This window comes from Poecilia mexicana, unplaced genomic scaffold, assembly GCF_051168715.1.
Source record: "Poecilia mexicana isolate PSO_F unplaced genomic scaffold, ASM5116871v1 scaffold_6, whole genome shotgun sequence".
Lineage (NCBI taxonomy): Eukaryota > Metazoa > Chordata > Actinopteri > Cyprinodontiformes > Poeciliidae > Poecilia > Poecilia mexicana.
In genome coordinates, this window is record NW_028263375.1 from 5,596,743 (window position 1) to 5,618,107 (window position 21,365).

A 21,365-nucleotide genomic window follows, 5' to 3' on the forward strand; every position below is an offset into this window, starting at 1 on the left:
AAACACCGACTTAGACAGATCATCAGCAGAGCAGGGGTTTAAATCAACCACCGCTGTTAGCTTAGTTAATAGCAGTGGTAGCTAATCTAATCACAGAGATCACTTACTAATAATAGTGAAATAAACATCAAGCCTGAAAACATAAAACTGTAATGGACTGAATGTTCTGTTCTTTGTGTGGAAAATGTTTTTGATGTTGGATTCAGAACCATAAAGTGGCATTGCGGTCAGTTGCTATGATACAACGATTAGCTTACTTTGCGGAACTGCTTTCTTTAGTTCCTCTCTCAGGACTTTGTCCATCCTGTTGGTCAGCGCCGTACTGAGGGCGTGGCTCAGCTGCTGGCTCAGCTGCTCGTGAAGCTGCTGCTGGCGGCTCTGATTCTCGGCCAGAGCTCGGTCCAGTCTGCGCTCTGAGGCCACAGAGGGTCAAGGCTCAACGACAGACAAACCTCACAGCAAACACAATGCAGCGCCTCATGTTAGAGGAGGAAACGCGTGGAGGATACGTTCCTGCTCCTGGTGCTTCATCAGAACGTGCTCCACCTGCGCCATGATGGTTCCCGGCATGGTCTCCACCAGAGAACACAGATCCCCTAGCTCCCTCTGCTGGCTGCGCAGCAGCATCAGGAGCTCATCTTGAGTCTCTGTGTGAAACTGCAGAACACCAAATAGAAGTCTGTAATTATTTTGTTGCATTTTATTCAAAACGTAACAAAATAAGCAAATTTTCAATTCAAAAACCCTTTTTGCTGGTAAATTTAGACATATGACCTTAATCTGTCATTTAGGTTATTCAGCCATCAGCTTGGTGCAAAGTGTTATTCTATCCACTAAACTTGTGGACGCCAACATTAGCGTGAGCGTCTTTGCTACTGCTGCATGGGTAGGATTGAGATGCCATTTCTAGGCTTGAATAGCATCTCTGACAGGCTAACTCCTTTTAGCACAACGTGAACACAATAATACTTTGTTTTAGCATCAGATCAGATCGGTTTTTCAGGCAGAAATTAACCCCTAGTGGGTCGAGAGAAGCAGCTGCAGATGGACCAAAATATACATTTAAGTGAAAATGTTAGTATTTTAAGGACAAAAATGACAATTATTCATATAAGTAACAACAAAATAACAAAATCAGACAACATAAAATCTTTCCAAATCATTTTCACAAGTTTTAAATGACTTATCAACAAAAACAGCAGGTGTGCGTCTGTGTCTGGTTAAAACATTTTTGTTTTTCATTTTGTGGCTAGAAAACCCAGAAATTTTACTCAAATAAGAGCAGAGATACTTCATAATAAAATTACTCAAGTAAAAAGTACAACATAGCAAAAATAGTCTTAAAAGTATATTTTGTCAAAGAATTTACTGAAGTAGATGTAATTAATTAAATTTAACAAGTTACTAGCCAACTGTACCTGACCGGGATCCATGTGCCTGGGCTGAGAAGATTCACTGGAAATGAGAGAAAACGTCCCTCAAAATGTGTAAGCAACATTTCCCTAACTGTTGCATCCATTTTCATTACAACTTTAGCACCATTTAAAGAGGAATACACAGTTTTAGAGTCAAGAAACAGAGAAATAATCAAGCAGACATTTTGCTTTTTTAGTTTCGAACATACTTGTCATCTTTCTTGAGTTTCCTCTTCAGTTTCGGTGAGCCTCGTGGCGAGCTCTTCCAGTCTTTCACCGGCATCCTGTGAGAGGAGCGAGAGCCGCAGTTCCCAGAGGACGAAGCCAGGCTGGCGATCTCGTCATCAGGATCGCTGCACACAGAAACGTCAAAGATTCAACAGCGACTGCAGCTTCAGAGGAAGTCTCTGTAATCATGTAGTGAATGAAACTGCACAGCTTGGCGTCACCTCTGGTCAGCGCCGACATCCTGGCTGTCGTTCTGGACGAGGTGGTAGGAGCGCCGGTGGTAGGGAGAGCTCAAACGGCGCTCGCTTGACTCCTCTCTCAAACTGCAAGACAGGTGAAACAATTAATTAACGTACAAAACAAAGTTTGAAGTTTCTATCTTTGGGCCTAAAGAGGAGCGATCTAGAGTCAGTTATTACAGCAAGAAACTACAGATCAGGCAACCTGGATCTGGACCTTCAGAGCCACATGAAGGTCCAGAACCAAACATAGAGAAGCAGCATTCAGACAAAAAAAAAAAACCTGTTAGGTTATCTCCAGTGGATTCACAGACCCTGGGACATAAAGTGATGGAAAGAAAAATCCTATTTTCTGTCTTTAGTTTTTCATACAGATTGAACAAAGGGAATGACACAGACTGACCATTCTCCCAGCCCGTTGTCCCTGAGGCTGTTCCTGGTTTCCCTGGTGATGTCTGGAGCCGCCGGCCATGACGTGTGGCTAACGCTACCATCCGACGACCCTCCACTGACCCCAGTGTTTTCCTGCGACAACGTGTTCTCCAGAAGAGACGGTTTGTTACCGAGTCTGGACTCCGAATCGTCCGCCATCGACGAGCCGTCAGCACCTCCGAGTTCAAGGGGCAACAAACTACAAGAGAAAGAAAACAACTAGGTTGGTTCTGACTTATTACGATAGACATTAATGATAAACAGGTTGATGATTCTTCCTGCCTCGTTTTCAAATACTTGAGTTTTACAAAATATCTTTGTTGGAATTTTTATGTTTTTAGTTATGTTTGCTTTTCCTGGATTTGTTCTGCTGAAATATTTGAGTTTCAAAAGAGCGAAAGAAAGACCAAGCAAAAGAATGAGAAAAAGAGCGAGAGAAACACAAAAGGAGCAGAAGAAAGAACAAGGGGAAAAAAGTGAATGAAAGAAAAAACAAACAAGCAAAAGAACAAGAGTGAAAGAAAGAAAGGAAAAGCAAAAGAAAGAGTAATAGCTAGAGTGAAAGAAAGAGCAAGAGTTAAAAGGAGAGCAAACAAGCTGAAGGAACGAACAAAAAAAAAAGAAAAACAGAAAGAGCAAAATAAAAAAAAAGGAAGAGCAAGAGTGAAAGAAAATAGGAAATCAATCAATCAATGAGTGCTGCCTGGTTGCTTGTACCCGTTATTGGTGGCGGCGCGCGGCGATGTCAGGAGGTGCAGAGCACATGCAGCGGAGGCCATGCTGTCCGTCTGCAGCGCAGGAAGCTGCAGGGCTTCCAGGCCGTGGCTGCGCTGCAGCTGCAGCGTCTGCGTCGCGATCTCCGGCATGTCCTGCGACATCACGGTGGAGGCGGAGGAGATGACGTCTGGGGAGCGGGCCCGGGTCGGCGAGGCCAGCGGCAGCAGCAGAGGAGAATCTGGGACCTGAGGCGAGTCGAGGCCCAGAGGGCCGCTGGGGGAACCCAGAGCCTGGAGGAAAACAGAGGAGACAGCTGTTTGTCCTGATGACCGGTACAGTCAAAACTAAGAAAATGTATCATCTCCTAAATAAATGACATTCTGTAAATAAATAAATAAATATCCTGTTAAGCACCTTTTGCAATCCAAACACTAATCAAATAATAAAAAATATCACCAGAGCTTTTCACATGTTGATATCAGAAGTACTTTTAAGCTGCAGATGCATATTTTGGTACAAATAATCAAGCGTTCACTAAACGAATGCTGCTATTGGTTAATTTAAAAAATCTGCAGAACCTGGCAAAAAAAATTGTTTCCCATTAATCGTCAGAATAATCAATAACTAAAATAATCGTTAGTTGCAGCCCTTTGTGTTTTGCAGCTCAAGATCATATTACTTTTAGATTACTTTGCAAAAGCAGATTGATGAACTACCAAAAGCTTCAATCAAAGAGGTGGAGGACATGGAACTTTTCTGTAACAACAATTTTAGTAATGGATTATTCTAGAGGCTAAATTTTTTTTACCACATTGTCCAGATTCTTAATTTAACCACTAAAGCTTTGTCATACAATATGAGAAAGTTTTGACTGAAACACATTTACAAAGATGTTTTTTATCTTAAATGCAAACATTTTATTAAAACTTTTACAACAGGAATTTCCTCTATTAGGAAGTGAAATCTGAGAAGCAGTCAGGACTCGGCGTTATGTTTTACCTGCAGATTCTCCAGTCCGGGCAGCAGAACTGCAGGTGCAGCCCTCGGACTGCTGGTGGTGACAGAGAGTCCCAAACTGCTGCCGCCGTTGTTTTCTCCTCTGATGGGACTCTGACTGACATCGTCCATGGCTCTGCAGAGAAACAAATCACCACAAATCATATGGAGGAAGTGCTCTCTGTGATAAATATCAATAATATTCACAGAGACGCTCACCTATTTGTCGAGTCAGAGTTGCTGCTGATGGCTGTAACAATAGTCAGACTGCTGGCGCTGCTGCCAGGAGACGCAGGAACCTACAGAGTCACAAAACGTATATTATGCTGTCAAAAAGATGCAGAGTTACAAAAAATTATGAATAACCAGAGCTGGGTAGAGAACCCAAAAATTGTACTCAAGAGTATCACTAATTCAACATATTTTTACTCAAGTAAAAGTAAAAAGTAGCCGTCCAAGAAATTACTCGAGTAAGAGTAAAAAAGTACTTGGAGAAAAGTCTATTCAAGTACTGAGTAACTAACCAAAACGTACATGAATTCATATTTAAAAATTACACCATTAGACGCACCAAAACATAAAGCTTTGTATAAATGTTATTTTAAAAGACCAAATTATAATAATTTGTATAAATACTATAATTACCAGACAAAAAAAAATTCCTAATCTTTTTTTTTTCTTCAAAACAGAACTTATGAAACTTTAACAAAAACTGCAGGCATGTGTCTGCACTGGTGAATTTTTGTTTAAAACATGTTTTTCATTCAGAGAGTAGAGAATCCAGAAATTTTAAGAGTAAAAAAAAAATTCTAATTTAGTAGTAATACTTCATCATTTAATTACTCAAGTAAAAGTAACAAGTACAATGTAGTGAAAATACTCCTAAGTACATTTTTCCAAAAAGTTACTCAAGTAGATGTAGCTAGTTACTACCCAACTCTGCAAATGACACCCTAAAAGATTGGAGTTACAATCAGTACCGAAGTGCTTGGTGTCATGAAGGCGTCGGGAGTCATCAGCTTGGGCATCGGCCCGCCGGATGCCCCAGAGTTGGACAGGAAATCAGAGGGAACAGGAAGTGAGGGGATCTTCCTCAGGTCGGACTGCGAGCCGCTTCCAGAATCTTTGTCGGAGCTCTGGTCGGTGAGGTGGTCCGGAAACCCAGCTGGGAAAAACGAGCACAAAGCAGAATTAAAGACAGAAAACAATCTGGACTGATATCGTTCTGATAACTGATATTTACCTATTAAATTTAATTTATTTAGAGTGGGAATTTAACATGCTAAAATAATTAATTGTAAAGATCTTAATGCGTGAATTTTTTAAAAACACAATTAATCAGATATTTCTTTTGTACAAAAGTTCCAAGTGGAACCTTTGTATTTGTGCGTTTCTGGCAAGGCTAGATGCACAAGCTACATCTGCTAACAGCAGCTATAGCGGTTTCTCTTGGCCCAACGGGGTTAATTTCTGCCTCAAAAACCGGTCTGATTGGACGCTGAAAAATACTGTAGTTATGCTCAAGTTGTGCTAAAAGGAGTTAGCCTACCTGCGAAGCTATTCAAGCCTAAAATAGCATCTCAATGCTAAGCATGTAGCAGCTAACGCTAATGTTAGCGCCAAAGTCCAGATTTCTAAAGAAGCTAAATGAATCATCAGGAGTTCCTGAAACATTTGAAAGTACTTTGACTTTCAAATTTCAAATGACTGAAGAATTGAAAAAAAAAAAAAAAAAAATATATATATATATATATATATATATATATATATATATATATATATAGCTCAATCGACTGGAAATCTTCCATATTACTGCTTCTTTAATGTCCGTCTTTCCATCCATCCATCAATCAATCATGTCTTTATGCTTCGTATTATTTTATTAACTAGTACTGATGCGTCCATCAATCAGCAAACTTCATCTAATCTAACTGCACAGTTCAACATTAACTTACCAAAACCATCTTGGGAGTCAGAGTGGGGAATAAAACCCGGCGTATTGAACCCCGCGTTGGGCTGAAACCAGATCTGGACGTCCTGCAAACTCCTAAAACACAAACATGGAGACAAACACATTCAGAGAAACGTTGATTTAAACCTTTTTTTTTTTACTGCAAAAACCACAAATATTCATCTTTACAAACAAATAAACACTAAAGTAACTCTTTCTGCAGTGACTCTGCTGATTGATTTTGCATAAATAACTGTCACTAGTCACAGTTCTGGATTAAAAAGTCAATAGTTTTCAACCACTGTTTTTGGTAAATGAATAGTCGCATTTACCAACTCAGATGTCATTTAAAAATTGTAGTTTATTGTTTCACCATCAGGTTAGCCGCATCCAGACAGACAGAAGAAGAAAACTTACTTTGTGTGAACACAGTAGAGTTTAATTTGGATCCCAGATTTGGACTCTGCAGGTCCTTGAGTGCCCTCTAGTGGAGAAAGCAGGAAAAGCTGGTTAAATCAGGATCAATGAGTGTTTGTATTTAACATTTTTCTGATTTTATCTCACATTTTCTGGTCAAAATATTGACCATTAAGTGATGCTAATTCCCACCTGCAGGTGGCAGTATTTTAGGTTTACTACACTGCTGCCTCGTCCATCTGAGTTAATTTTGTGGTCAACTCAGTGCCAAACATTTAAAGTATAAAAGCGCTTGTTTTTCCCCTCAATTTTTTTTCCTCTGTATAGATTCTGAACGGAGGAAAAATACAGCAAACTTTCTTGCAAATATTTCTAAAGTATGAAATAAGAAAACATATTTGGAGCAATAAAAACACAATTTCAGTCACTTTTATTGAAAACACATGGCCAAGTTTAATAAATTTATTAAAAGCAGATCTGGATGCATCAAACCCTGTTAGGTTTACATTTTCTACGGTAAGTCTTATTCGTCTGTAATAACTTTGCCCAGTTTAACGTAAAAATAAAAAGTCTCCATCTGCATCAACCACCTGTGGTGAAGGGGATGAATTTGTCTCATCCTGAACTGGAATAAACAATAAATCAATTAATCACATGATAAATTAAAATGAGCTCAATAATTTCCATATGCATGATTTATTGTTTTTCTCTTTCTACCAAAACTGGATGATAAAGTTTTCAGTCTGGTGTTTTAGTCTCAACAAACCGTTTTTCTTGAAGGATAATTTTGTTTAAAGAGACTTTATAATTAATTTTATTTGTTGTTTCTGCTATTTTGTTTATTTATTTTGGATATTTAAAATGTCTTCAAGTTTTAGTGTTAAATATTCATTAGAAATTAAAGTTTAATGATCTTTGAGTGTGTTATTGGATTATTATGCCATTATCATTATATTACTTGAAAATAGTCTCAAAACAATAATATGATCGTTTATCGCAATAATGTTTGTGGGCTGCACAAAATCAGTCTACGTGCCACAAATGGCCCCCGAGTCGCACTTTGGACACCTCTGTTCTAAAGTACATCTGAAAAATATAAAGGAGCCAATGTGTTTGTTTCTATTTCGACTGAGAATCTTTCCAACTCAGATTCACTGGAATGACTGGCTCCAGGTGTGGTTGCGGAAAGCGCCCACCTGTCGACATGCTCTCGCTCTCCTCCTCCGCTGGCAGAACCTCGGTGTGCCTCAGGCGGCTGTGGGTCACGTCGCGCACCCCGAAGCTGAGCACAGGGTGGGTGAGCAGGAACTCCGACACGGCCGTGAAGCTCGCTTTGCCCTTCTCCAGGTCCTGCCGTAGCTCCATCACATAGAGGACCTGAAGGAGGACGATATGGATTCACCATCAGGCGCCGCTCACATCACATCTGTATCGGCCCCAGCATGGTAAAAAACTCCAGATCGGGTAGTAACTAGTTACATTTACTTGAGAAACTTTTTTCAGGGGAAAATGTTATAAAAAAAATTTTTTTTGTTACTTATTTGAATTACTGTAACTTTTGTTCTTCAATGACAATTAAAAGGTTAAGTAGAAATTAACTTTATAACTGTATAATTTCCACTGGAGAGTTAGTTTCAGCTTAACTTTTATAATCTGTTCAGTCTGATGATGTAATTTTTAAATATTAAATGATTGATAATTTGATCAGTTACTCGAGTTACTTGAGTAGACTTTTTACCAAATACTTTTTACTTTGGAGTAAAAATATGTTGAAATAGTTCTACTCTGACATGAATAAATTTTTTATGTACTCTGCCCTACTCTGGCAACAATGTTCCCAAATAAGACGGCAGATCGATTCAGTCTAATTCTATGCTTTGTGCTCTGAGCGCCGTCATGCTTATTATTTATTTTACATTATATTTATAATTCATAATTTCACTTTCTGAACCATTTGAAAAAAGATTTAGTGAAGTTTATGATTCACCATGGTAGTCAATCTATTTGACTACCATTATTATTTAATGGTTATTATTATTTTATTTATTATTTATTTTACATTGGCTGTTTCACTCCTAGCTGCTCTGACGATTAACCAATTACTAAATTAGATTATTTCAATCGATTAATCATGATTAAGTTTCAATCCTACTTTAAACACTACACCACTCACCTTTCTTTGCACATCAGTGAGGATCAAGTATTCAGCAGCAAGATCTAAACTGGCCTTGAGACTGGGAAGAACCGTAGAGTTGAATGGATCTGGAGAAAACCTAGAAGAAGAAGAATGGACAGCGTCGGTATAACAATTAGAATATATATGTATTTTTTGTTTTTAGGAGCTGCACTTGGCCTGTCATGAAACAAAATTTGTTGGATGATAAAATGTCCCAGAAGTTCTTATAAATGATAATATTGCTGTTTTGAGACCACTATAAAGTAATATAACTTTAAGAATGTATTTAAGAGCACATTCTTAAAAATCAATAAACTTTAAAATTTAATAAACATTTAATACAGAAACTGGAAGACATTTTAAATATTACAAAATAAGTAAAACAACAGAAACAACAAATAAAATTAATTATGAAGTTTCTGTAAACAAAACTGTCCTTCAAAAAAAGGAGCTAGTTGAGACAAAAGCACCAGACTGAAGACTTTTATCATCCAGGTTTTTTGGTAGAAAGAGGAAAACAATAAATCATGCAAATGAAAATTATGAAGCTCATTTTAATTTATCTTGCCATTAATTGTTTTTTTTATTATTGTGACAGGTGTAGTTGCAAGTAGGAAAAACATCTGTTGTTTAAGTTACCTGATGGTTTGCAAGCAGGTCCAGGAAACTGTGCACCACAGCTTCAACTCCTGGTTCTGGTCTGCTCCAGTTATGAGAAACCTCCAGAACGGAACTCTTCAAACATAAAAACAGGGAAAAACACGTCAGTGAAACTCCAGACAGAAACTCAGAGGAGCGTCAACGTTTCAGTGAACCGACTCTGGGTCCTGCCGCTTGTGGTTGTCACAGAAGAGAAGACAGGAGAGAGGACGTCCTTCGTGAGGTCGGAGTTCATGGAGACATCTGGACGACAGAACAGGAGCAGAAATGTAAACTGGATCAGCAGCAAAATGTTGTTGATGATCAGTGGTTAACCCCCTCGCTCCTACCTGGGCTTATCTTGTCCTCCTTCTATGTAGATCTGCCAGAACTTGATGTAACCGTCGTGGCTCGCTGTGGCCAAAACGGTCCCATCAGGGGACAGAGCACCTTCACTGACTCTCTGCAGGAGCACACAGTTTTATACATTAACAGAAAACAAACAGCAAAAAACAAAATCTTTTGCCAAATAAAAATATCTTATAAGGAGTATCTGACATATTTTATCTTCTGTAAATGCTCCGTTTTTGTGCCGTGACTTCTTAGGAAAGATAAAATCCAGGTACCTGTGTGTGTCCTTTAACTATAATGAGGCCATCTTTGATTTCTGAGGCATCAACTGGCCAACTGCTGTTATTGGCTCTCAAAACTTCGAGGTCCCAAACCTCAGCCTGGAAAAGGGAAAGTTAATGTAAATAAAGGAAAATGGAGAAATCTCAAGTTTATGTTTATTTTCTACTAATATTAATGCAAACCTATGGAAACACATTTCTGCCATATAAAAAAACAACTAAAGCACAACAGGAAGTCACAATTCCGAATGCTAAAGTCATAATTTCAACTTTCAATCTCATAATTATGGGGTACAAAGTCACAATTATGAGATTCAAAGTTAAAATCATGAAATAAAAGAACGTAATTATGAGATTTAATGTCAGTTTTGTCATAATTACAAAAATAAGTCATAATTTTGATTAACTTAAGGTCATAATTATGACAGAAATTCAAAATTATGGCTTTGTATCTCATAATTATGACATTAATCGTCAAATTTTTTTAATTTTGCAATTACAATTTTGTATCTCAAAACTATAAATTTACATCTATATTTCATAATTTTTACTTTGAATCTCATAATTTTGAATTTGAAAGTCAAAATTATTACTTTTATTCTTGTAATTATGACTTTGTATCTCAAAACTGTGACTTACTATTTCATAATTTTGACTTTAAATAAAACATCAAAATTTTAACTTTTAAAGTTGAAAATATAACTTTTATTCTTGTGATAACTTTAAAACTCGTAATTATAACTTCCTGTTGTGCTTTTATTTTTTTCTTTTATGGCAGTAATGGACTTCCATACTACTGCAAACCCTCAAGTTTGTCAGACTTTTTTAGTTAAGTTTTTAGAACTTTCATCCTGTTTTTAACTATTGTAATATTTAAATTAGAATTAAGAGAATAGCTGCTGAAATGTCCTGGATATTTTCTGTCATGTAGGATTTTCTGATTCGTGTTCAGAGCCGTTTACCCCATCTTCATGCAGGAGAGCCAGCGTCTGGCTGGTGTCGTCCTGATTCTCCTCGTTGTCTTCCAAGATGTAAGGGCACCAGATGAGGCGTCTGTGGGAGTTCAGTGGAGCGTCTTCTGGACGCTGAATATGAACCACTATCTGATCCCTGTTTGGTCCAGGTTAAAGAAAACTCGAGGGAAGGAAAACATCCATCTCCGCTGTCACAGAGTTTAAGATCTTAATCTTAAGATTATTTAGTGTTATTTGCGCAATACTAAATAAAGGTAGATATCTGGCATTTGATATACAGAGGTAACGTAGTTGACTAAACTAAACAAAATAAAAACTCAAAATAAGAAAGCATTTTTGTTAACTGACATAAATAAAAATGCTAATTAATGAGGAAAAACTATAACAAACTGAGTTTATAAAACCAACTAAAACATACTGAAATCACAGTTATAATACCCTGTGTTTTTTGTTTTTCCATTTGTGAATTTATTAGCTTTTCAAACTGATATGAAATTATTTTTTCCCCACACAAGCAGTTGACATCATGTAGTTCCCAATTACGGCTTTCCATTCTGGAGGCGATTACGCTAGTCTGGGAAATGGCGAAAGTTGTGATAAAACGCTGTTGGTTGTTTAACAATAACTGAATACATTTTTTGAAAATGGCATCTTCAAAAAATACACACTGCAAAAATACAAAATCTTTCCAAGTACTTTTGGTCTAGTTTCTAGAGCAAATATAATTTTATATGAATAAATAAATAAATGAGCAAATATAATTTTCAACGCGATATAGCAACTTGTTTTAAGTCAACAATTCCATAAAATTGTAGAAAAGGTACTTGTTTCATTGACAGTTTATTTCACTTATAGCAAGACATTTTTCCAAAGTTATAAGTGAAATATCTGCCAGTTAAAATAGCACTTTTTCAACAATATAAAGGAAATGTTTACTTAAAACAAGCTGCTACATCTTGCTGAGAAGTAACCAATAAATTAGTTTTGTCTTATTTTAAGTGCAGTAAGATATCTGCACTAGAAACTGCACTTTGGCGACAAAGTTACTCTGTAAGATTTTGTGTTTTTGCAGTGCAGCAGTTTGACCTTTCTGAATTCTGCACCTAAAAATTTACCAAAGTATGAAAAAACAAAAACTACAGCCATAACTAATAAAGACTGGACTAAAACTAAACAATATTTACCTAATAAAAACAACCAAACTGAATTAGACAAATGTCACAACAAAATAAAACTAAACTATAATGAAAAACCCCAAAATGTAGCATTTTTCTGCTGCTTCCTGTCAGGATACAGTATTTTGCTTCTCGTGAGTGTGAGATGCCAGACCATCAGGTTTCCCGCCTCATCCACGCAGCCCAACAGAGAGGAGTCGAGGTGGGCGAAAGCGAGATCCGTGACGGCGCCAGTGAAGCCCTTCAGCAAGGAGCGCTCACTGAAATCCAAACTCAGCACGCGAATCATGGCGTGGTTGTTGGCTCCTGAACAAAAACACGCAAAAATCAACCAAAGAATCTGAATCCATGGAGAAAAATAGCTGCTCAACTCTTCATATGAAGTTGGGATGTTGTGAAAAATATAAATAAAAACAGAATATGATGATTTGCAAATCCTTTTCCATCTAGATTAAATTGAATTCACTACAACAAGATATATGATGTTCCAATGAATATTGCAAATATTTGAACATATATAAACATTTGAACATTAAATATAGTCTTTGTAGTGAATTTAATCGAACATAGGTTGAAAAGGACTTGCAGATTATCTTATATTCTGATTTTATTTATGCTTCACACAAACGTTCAAAGGAGAATCTGCCAACAACACTCAACTGTTGTTTCTGGTTCCAGCAGTAAATAAAGTCTGTGTGACATTTTCATTCATTAATCAAAGTAAATTAGTCAAATATTTCTTCTCTCACCTCTGATGGCGTAGGCGAGGAAGGAGTTGGACACGGCTATCAGTCGGCCGTAATAATACTTATGCTCCCAGTCATACTTGGCGACAGGTTGAATTTTAACCTGAATGAAGAGTTTAAATCAGATAAAAATACAAGAAAATAGGAAAAAATAATCATAACTCCAAAATATTCTTAGGTTTTAATGAGGACTAAACAAGAGTGACCTCTCCTCAATGAAAAATATTCATGAGAGCAGCAGGATTTAATGTGGTTCTGATCCAAACTCACCTTGTTGCTGCCCCGCGCCTTGCTGTTGATGCCTGAGTCCTGACTCGCCACAATCTCCACGTTGTTTAAGACGATGGGGATGCAGGTACTCCCATCATCACCAGTCAGGCAGCTAGAAAACAACAGAGAATATCCATTTAATTTGACATGCAGCTTCCATATCTTTACAAAAACGGACACAAAATGGCTGCCATAGAGATGAAGAGTAGCCACTCACATCCTCTGGCTCTCCTGGACGCTGCCGTCAGTGGAAATGGGTCTGGTGGATTCAGATATGCTGGTCCCCAGAAGTCCTGCTCCCAGTAAACCGTTCAGCTCTCCGTTGAAGGACAGTTTTCTCTGATCGTCGCTTGGTTGCATATCTGACAAATACAATTAAAAGCTACGTTTACTTCAGAAGGAGCAGCGAAAGCAGCAAAGCGATTTGATTTTTCTAGAAGTTCTGATCCAACCCAACTGGAGATCCCATTGGCAATTGGAGATCTGACACTCAATTCCAGAATTAATTTCTAGCTGAGGAAACTCCTTTGGTACAGAAGAAACATCAACTTTTCAAATGTTTCGCTTCACTTTCATTCACTGTTCAATAATTATTACATTCATTTAGCATAAATGGTGCCTCATACCTAGGCCTGCTGCAATAAATAATAAATCAATGAATCACATGATCAATTAAAATGAAAAAGAAATTTACTACACTAAATAAATAAATAAATAAAGTCATTTATGTGATGCATAGGTGTGTGTGTGTTTAATCTCTGTGGTGAAGCTGAATTAGGTGCAGCTTGAGTTCAGGAGTCTGACAGCTGAAGGGAAGAAAGTGTTCCTTAGCCTGGTGGTTTTGCTCTGGCTGCTGTTCAGCCTCCTCCCTGAGGGAGCGGCTGGAACAGTCTGTGTGCAGGATGGGTGGAGTCCTTCATGATGAAGAGCGCCCATCGTACTGTGGAGGAAACACTACTCTCCACAGTCCTCTGTGCAGCTTTAACCAGCCTCTACAGAGCCGTCCTTTCAGCAGCAGTGCAGCTGTCGTGCCACACTGTGATGCAGGTGCAGAGAACGCTCTCCACCACACAGCCATAAAAGCTCCTCAGGACTGAGTTCCTTAGTCCAGCTTCCTGAGGAAGTAGAGACGCGGTGGACTTTCCTGACCAGATAGGAGGTGTTGGTACTCCAGGTGAGGTCACTGGATATATGCACGCCCAGGTGCCAGTAGCTGGAGGCCTCAGCTGTTCTTCTGATGTACAGGGGCTGAAGAGGATTCTTATTCCTTCTGAAATCCACCGCATTCTCTTTGGTTTTCTTCAAGTTGATGCAGAGGTAATTTTCTCTGCATCCACCTTCTCTCTGGACTCATCACTGTTTGTGATGCATCCCACTACTACTGTGTCATCTGAAAACTCCACTATGACAGCTTGGGTGCCTTGCCAAGCAGTTATACGTCATCAGAGTGAAGAGGAGGGGTCTCAGCACTCTGCCCTGCCGCAAGCCAGTGTTGAGGGTGATGAAGGAGGAGACGTTGTTGTGGATCCTGACAATCTGAGGTCTGTTGGTCAGGAAGTCCAGAATCCAGTTCCCCAGTGTGGGACTCTGTCCAAGAGAGCAGAGCTTCTGCACCAGGGTCTGTGGGGTTGATGGTGTTGAAGGCTGAGGAAAAATCCAGAAAGAGCAGACGGATGTAGGAGTTCCTGCTCTCCAGGTGGGTGAGGGCTGTGTGGATCACTGATGAGATAGCGTCAGCAGTGGAGCGGTTCTTCCTGTAGGCATACTGATGGGGTTCCACAGTGAAGTGGATGAAGTCTTTAATGTGGGTCATGACTAGCCTCTCGAAGCGCTTCATGACTACCGATGTTAAGGCTATAGGTCGGTAGTCATTCAGGCCTGTCACTGTGGAGCCCTTGGGGACAATTCCTTTAAGCAGGTGGGCACAGATGCCAGTGACAGTGAGGTGTTAAAGATGTCTGCCAATACCACATCAGCACCTCAGGCAGTTGATGTGTGCAGTCCCTCAGTACCTGCCCTGGGATGTTTCTGGGGTTAGGGTTAGGTGATTTCCTGGAGGGTCTTCTTCACATCTGCTGTTGTCACACAGAGAGGCGTGTCACCAGGTGGTGGCACAAGTATCCTCAAAGCGGGCGTAGAACTTATTGAGTGCATCTGGCAGTGAGGGCTCCCTTTGGCATTGTACATCCTTAATGTTGCAGTTATTAATGCACTTGATGCCCTTCAACATGTGCCAGGTGTCAATGGTGGTGAAGTGACCTTGAATTTTCTGGGCGTATGTGGCTTTGGGCCTCATAATGCCTGCAGTCAGTTCTTTCTTCACTTCTTGGAGTGCTGATGCCTCGCCTGTCCTGATAGCAGCATCCCTAGCTTTCAGCAGAGGTCTCACCTCAGTATTCAGCTAGGGTTTCTGGTTCGGGTAACAGATTATCTGAAGGTTAAATTATGAAAATCAGAAACCGTTCCACCACTTTAAGACAGAGGGAACAGCACCCAATTGGTGATTTTTAGCCATCAGATACTGTATCCCAGTTTAACACAGGTTGGACAGTATCTGATGGGCAGCATTGAGAATTAAGCATTCTCCTGGTTTTAGGTTACATAGAGCTATAAGAATGGGCTAATGCATGTATGCATACATACATACATACATGCATATATACACCTCTGTGTGTGTGTGTGTGTGTGTGTGTGTGTGTGTGTGTGTGTGTTTATGTCTTATGAGAGCGCAGTTGCAAAAACGTGAATAAAGCGAGACAACGTCGCTGAAACACGTTGTTTGGCCTTTCACGGTGTCCGTAGTTGAGGGCGCTGAACAAGCAAGCGCGCATTTTGCGGTGCGGAGGAGGTGCGAGGAGACGCTGGGGGAGCCGTATCTGATGGGGAAACGCGAATTGACGTAACATGTTGGCCAGGTTTTCGTTAGGCAAAGTACGGCATAGTTCTTCATCTCTACAGAAACACTCAGACTCAGATGTAACAAATCCACTTTGTTATCCAGTGAGCGAACATTGGTCAGAAAGAGAGTCGGAATTGGTGGCTTCCTAGCCTTCAGCTGGGTCAAAGCGCCCGCTTCCCCCTCTTCTCTTTTCGGGCACAACGTTTCCATTTGACCGTTGCTCCTCGTTGCTGATGTTTATGTAATAATAACTGCTAAAAAATAAATAAATTACCACAGTCCTCTATTCTGATTTTAAAATATATGTAATATTTATCGAGTCAAATTTGATTTAATCTCTATTTTTGAAGCAGTCTCCACCACGGCGGGCCTTTTCCTGGTTCGGTCATTTCTCGCTAGCTACGCTAGCTTGAGGAGCAAAGCGACTTGATAAATTTGACTGGCAGCCAATCATAAACGAGAGCTTGGCAAATAACATTTTATGTAGCAACCAGTTCATTTTGAGATGGTCAAAACTGATTGTTAAATGATGATTTCATCAACAAATGTAAAAGCTAGATAAGAAAAAATAACAAAAATTACAACTGTTTACACCATCTGTTATTATGCATGTCTTATTAAATTTAGTACAATAGTACCATTAACACAGAAATACCGGATTTTTCTATAAACATTTGAAACTCAAATATACTTTAATCGGCATTACTAACCTTGTTCCTTTATCGAGTGAAGTTAAAACAAGAGTTGCTTTTTTATCCTTTCTTTTGTTTATTGCGGTTAGCCTGTTCAGGTAGAACTGCTTTCGTTACCATAGCTACCTCAACAAGGAAGTTTCCAGAATAAAAGCATATGACCTTAATGGAACTTGGCCTTTACTTTTTAATGAATTATTGTAATTTATATTTCATCATAATGTTTGGGAAAAAAGATTAGATTTTGTAACAAAAAATGTGTTTTAAAAATGTATTGGATTTATTATTATTACTTTTTGTTTTTGCATTAACCTCCCCTCCAGCTTTCTGAGAACCCCACTTTAAAAAACACAGCTGTAATATTCAGATACATCTAATAAAATTAGAATACAATGAAAAGTCAAATATTGGAAACTCATGGTGTCACACCTTAATCATCTACTTGATTCCAAACACCTGCAGAGATTTTCTGAACCTCTACAGAAAATCTCTGCATATTTATATTTTCTGTAGAGAAATCAATATACGTTCACACAGCATATTTCAGCTCAACTCATATTATTTTGTGAATTTTAAACTACTTTTTGCAATTAAAGTAGTTAGCAAATATATATAAAATAGTTTTAAGTCAAAATAGACAGCAAAGGCAGGGGGCTGTATAATCTTTTACACTCAAAGAACCATAAGAAAATGTGTGTTCTTGTATTTATGCATTATATTAATATAGCACTTTTCAATAAAGGGTCAACTAGTTTAACCAAAGTGCTGAACAGTACTAAAATGGATCAGACTGAGATAAGAAATAAAACAGAAAATGAAAATAGAATGAAAAACTATAAAAACATGCAACAAAAGTCAAATAAAAACAGAAGCAACAACAAACCAAATCACACTGAGCCAAGAGAAACTGAAATGTTTACACAGGGCGATAGGTAGGTAGACTCCCTTTATGTGTTTTTTCTCATATTGTGTTTGTAGTTGTCTAATGCCTAGATAATCGTTGAAAAGTGTTGACTTTGGCAAATGGCAGTTCTTGATAAATCTGCATTTTCAATACATTTGATTTTAACATTTTAATTTCAACTGATCTATGAGCAACTCACACCAAAAGTTAATTTAATTTATTTAATGTATTCTGGTCATTTTTGAATTAAGATAGAGGATATTTCAGTAACTGCACTAAATTACAGTCAGATTTCTTTGAAGAAACTTTGTTGTGACAATTACTTTACTCATAACGCATCTACAGGTGCTGGTCATAAAATTAGAATATTGTGTTAAAGTTCATTATTTTCCATAATGTCATGATAAAAATTAAATTGTCATATATTTTAGATTCATTGCACACCAACTGAAATATTTCAGGTCTTTTATTGTTTTAATTTTGATGATTTTGGCAAACAGCTCATGAAAACCCAAAATCCCTGTCTCAAAAAATTAGAATATTATGAAAAGGTTCTCTGAACGAGCAATAAAAATAATCATCTGAATCAACAAAGTAACTCTAAACACCTGAAAAAGATTCCTGAGGCCTTTAAAAACTCCCAGCCTGGTGCATTACTCAAAACCGTAATCATGGGTCAGACTGCTGACCTGACTGCTGTCCAGAAGGCCATCACTGACATCCTCAAGCAAGAGGGTGAGAAACAGAAAGAAATTTCTGAACGAATCGGCTGTTTGCAGAGTGTTATATCAAGGCACCTCAGTGGGAAGTCAGTAGGAAGGAAAAAGTGTGGCAGAAAACGCTGCACAACGAGAAGAGGTGACCGGACCCTGAGGAAGATTGTGGAGAAGGGCCGATTCCAGACCAAATTAAATTTTCATCTCCATAAAACTTTTCAGCAGATGGAAGCATGAAGTGCTCCAAAATCTTCTGATAGCTGCTGCATTGATCCTGCCCTTGATAAAACACAGTGGACCAACACCAGCAGCTGACATGGCACCCAGACCATCACTGACTGTGGGTACTTGACACTGGACTTCTGGCATTTTGGCATTTCCTTCTCCCCAGTCTTCCTCCAGAGTCTGGCACTTTGATTTCCGAATGACATGCAAAGTTTGCTTTCATCCGAAAAAAGTACTTTGGACCACTGAACAACAGTGGTCCAAAGTGCTGCTTCTCTGTAGCCCAGGTCAGGCGCTTCTGCCGCCGTTTCTGGTTCAAAAGTGGCTTGACCTTTGACCTGGGGAATGCGGCACCTGTAGCCCATTTCCTGCACACGCCTGTGCACAGTGGCTCTGGATGTTTCTACTCCAGACTCAGTCCACTGCTTCCCCCAAGGTCTGGAATCGGCCCTTCTCCACAATCTTCCTCAGGGTCCGGTCACCTCTTCTCGTTGTGTAGCGTTTTCTGCCACACTTTTTCCTTCCTACTGACTTCCCACTGAGGTGCCTTGATATAACACTCTGCAAACAGCCGATTCGTTCAGAAATTTCTTTCTGTTTCTCACCCTCTTGCTTGAGGATGTCAGTGATGGCCTTCTGGACAGCAGTCAGGTCAGCAGTCTGACCCATGATTGCGGTTTTGAGTAATGCACCAGGCTGGGAGTTTTTAAAGGCCTCAGGAATCTTTTTCAGGTGTTTAGAGTTACTTTGTTGATTCAGATGATTATTTTTATTGCTCGTTCAGAGAACCTTTTCATAATATTCTAATTTTTTGAGACAGGGATTTTGGGTTTTCATGAGCTGTTTGCCAAAATCATCAAAATTAAAACAATAAAAGACCTGAAATATTTCAGTTGGTGTGCAATGAATCTAAAATATATGACAATTTAATTTTTATCATGACATTATGGAAAATAATGAACTTTAACACAATATTCTAATTTTATGACCAGCACCTGTATATTGGTCTGATAAATAAAAATGTGCCTAAATTCATAACCAATAAGTATTTCAATCTTGTGTGATTTTTATATGCATTTCTAGAAAGGGAGGGGAGAAATCATTAAGTATTTGTTCATTTATTGGTCACAATTCCAATATTAATATCGGATATTGATATTGGTAGAAATTTTCACATTGGTGCATTTCTGTTAATCTCCATGCATTCCTTTTTTACATTGAGAAACTAAAAATGAGAGGACAGAATTTCTATTATTATACACTTTAATTTACTGTACTTTTCCAGCCAATCAAGAAACTCTGTGAATGACGCCAATTATCCAAGAATTCGAGTTTATCACAGAGACGTTTTTAACATATTTCAAATGGGTTTAAATGAGTCTAGACAAAAAATAGCTAGAACAAAATAATAATAAATATGTGGAGGGGCGGGGAGGAACTCGAGTATTTAAATGTTTTGGTAGCAGGGACACATTTCAACCAGAAAACAGACTGAGATACAAGCTAGCTGCTAACAGGCCGAAGCAGAAACGATTCTCAGCAGACTTTAAAAGGTAGAAAATAATATATTCACTGCTATTAAAAACATTTCCTCCACTGAGGTATTATATCAGCAGCTAAAGAAACGCCCGCTGGGTAAACTGTGCTACGGTAAAGAGTGAGGTTAACCCCGAGTTAGCCTGTGCGGCCTAGCCGTGTAGCATCCCCCACTTACCGGCGCTGCTCCCCGGACGGTCGAGCTTCAGGATGTCCCGGAGGTGCTGGGTCGCTCCCTCGATGTCTATGTTAGAGTTGGACGCCATGGGTGAGGGGAAATGGGAAGGGATTTGGGAAAACACTGAGGGGAAAATATTGTTTTAATTCGATGCGAAGCTGTCACAGTTCACCCAGAGCAACCGTCCAAACTTCCGTTCTGTCCGTGCTTTCCGTTCCGTCTGCTCATAGTCTCTGCTCATTGGTTCCTACCTGAAAATCGTCTGAGGCCAACTCACGAGGAGCACGCCATCTACTGTACAGTCATGTTTTAAACACCTTTTCATTATTTTAGAGAGTAGTAATTTTACTAAAAACAACTTCTGACATTTTAAGAGAATTGGTCAAAATTCTTGTTATTCTATTTACATATTTAATCAGATGTTGCTTTCTTGTTAGCAAGACAAAGTTAAAATTACTTTCCTTTCCTACTCGGTTTAAGTTGTGCAGAAGTTTTGCTTCCGATAGATTGTGTAGCTCCCCTGATGACATAACATTGTGTTAAAAAGTATTAATGTCGCGTTTTAACAACTTTAACTGATTTTAATATAATCTTGTGATTAAATGGGCCAGACTTTAAAAAGTTATTAAAAGGGCAATTTCTGTGGAGTCTTGAAACTTTCTTTTTAATGCCTGTCTGTATTGCTTTGTACCTTTTCCCCATATCAGGAAAATTGAGATTAATATTTTAATTTATATAAGTACTAAAATACTTTAAAATTAAGAAGTTATAGTACTTTTTTGGGGAACCTGGAGCTACTGCTTAGGGACATATTTAACCCAACGTGCATTAATTCATACCCGTTTACGAATAGCACAACTTACTTTAATTTGCCTTAGAAGAATCTTTCTGTAGTAGATAGGGCACCAAAACTGACTTTGGGGCCCCACACACTTGTAAACCTGCCTCTGGTTTTAAATATTAAATTTGTCTTCCTACCAGGATTAGTAGATAAATCTTTATTTGGTTATTAACCTCTTAAAAGTTCACTAAAAAGGTGCAAGTTGCTGGTGGTTCTTAGCTTGACCGTTGAAAGCCGATCACAGGAAAATCAAGTGATTTATTGGTGCATATTTACTGATAACTACGTAAATAAAAATTATTTTTGAATTCATATGCTTTGAATCGTTTTGTTTTTATGTTTTTTTACTTGAAGTAATCATAATCAC

General features: G+C 38.5%; 1 protein-coding gene across 1 annotated transcript in view; it reads right to left on the minus strand.

The window, feature by feature from the left end:
- The window catches only part of edc4 (enhancer of mRNA decapping 4), a 33,909-nt gene extending 13,518 nt beyond the window's left edge, over positions 1-20,391 (minus strand). Inside the window, exons 1-24 of the mRNA XM_014996925.2 lie at positions 20,158-20,391; positions 13,225-13,369; positions 13,008-13,119; positions 12,741-12,840; positions 12,111-12,297; positions 10,805-10,952; positions 9,837-9,941; positions 9,561-9,673; positions 9,391-9,474; positions 9,211-9,306; positions 8,569-8,668; positions 7,592-7,772; positions 6,396-6,462; positions 5,983-6,074; positions 5,008-5,192; positions 4,247-4,326; positions 4,031-4,163; positions 3,032-3,321; positions 2,286-2,513; positions 1,865-1,966; positions 1,625-1,768; positions 1,419-1,455; positions 510-657; positions 258-413 (exon numbers count right to left, since the gene is read on the minus strand). Of these exons, the coding sequence (XP_014852411.2) occupies positions 258-413; positions 510-657; positions 1,419-1,455; positions 1,625-1,768; positions 1,865-1,966; positions 2,286-2,513; positions 3,032-3,321; positions 4,031-4,163; positions 4,247-4,326; positions 5,008-5,192; positions 5,983-6,074; positions 6,396-6,462; positions 7,592-7,772; positions 8,569-8,668; positions 9,211-9,306; positions 9,391-9,474; positions 9,561-9,673; positions 9,837-9,941; positions 10,805-10,952; positions 12,111-12,297; positions 12,741-12,840; positions 13,008-13,119; positions 13,225-13,369; positions 20,158-20,245 (3,121 nt within the window). The 5' untranslated portion in view covers positions 20,246-20,391. The remainder of the gene's footprint in view (positions 1-257; positions 414-509; positions 658-1,418; positions 1,456-1,624; positions 1,769-1,864; positions 1,967-2,285; positions 2,514-3,031; positions 3,322-4,030; positions 4,164-4,246; positions 4,327-5,007; positions 5,193-5,982; positions 6,075-6,395; positions 6,463-7,591; positions 7,773-8,568; positions 8,669-9,210; positions 9,307-9,390; positions 9,475-9,560; positions 9,674-9,836; positions 9,942-10,804; positions 10,953-12,110; positions 12,298-12,740; positions 12,841-13,007; positions 13,120-13,224; positions 13,370-20,157) is intronic.
- Positions 20,392-21,365: the final 974 nt, after the last annotated feature.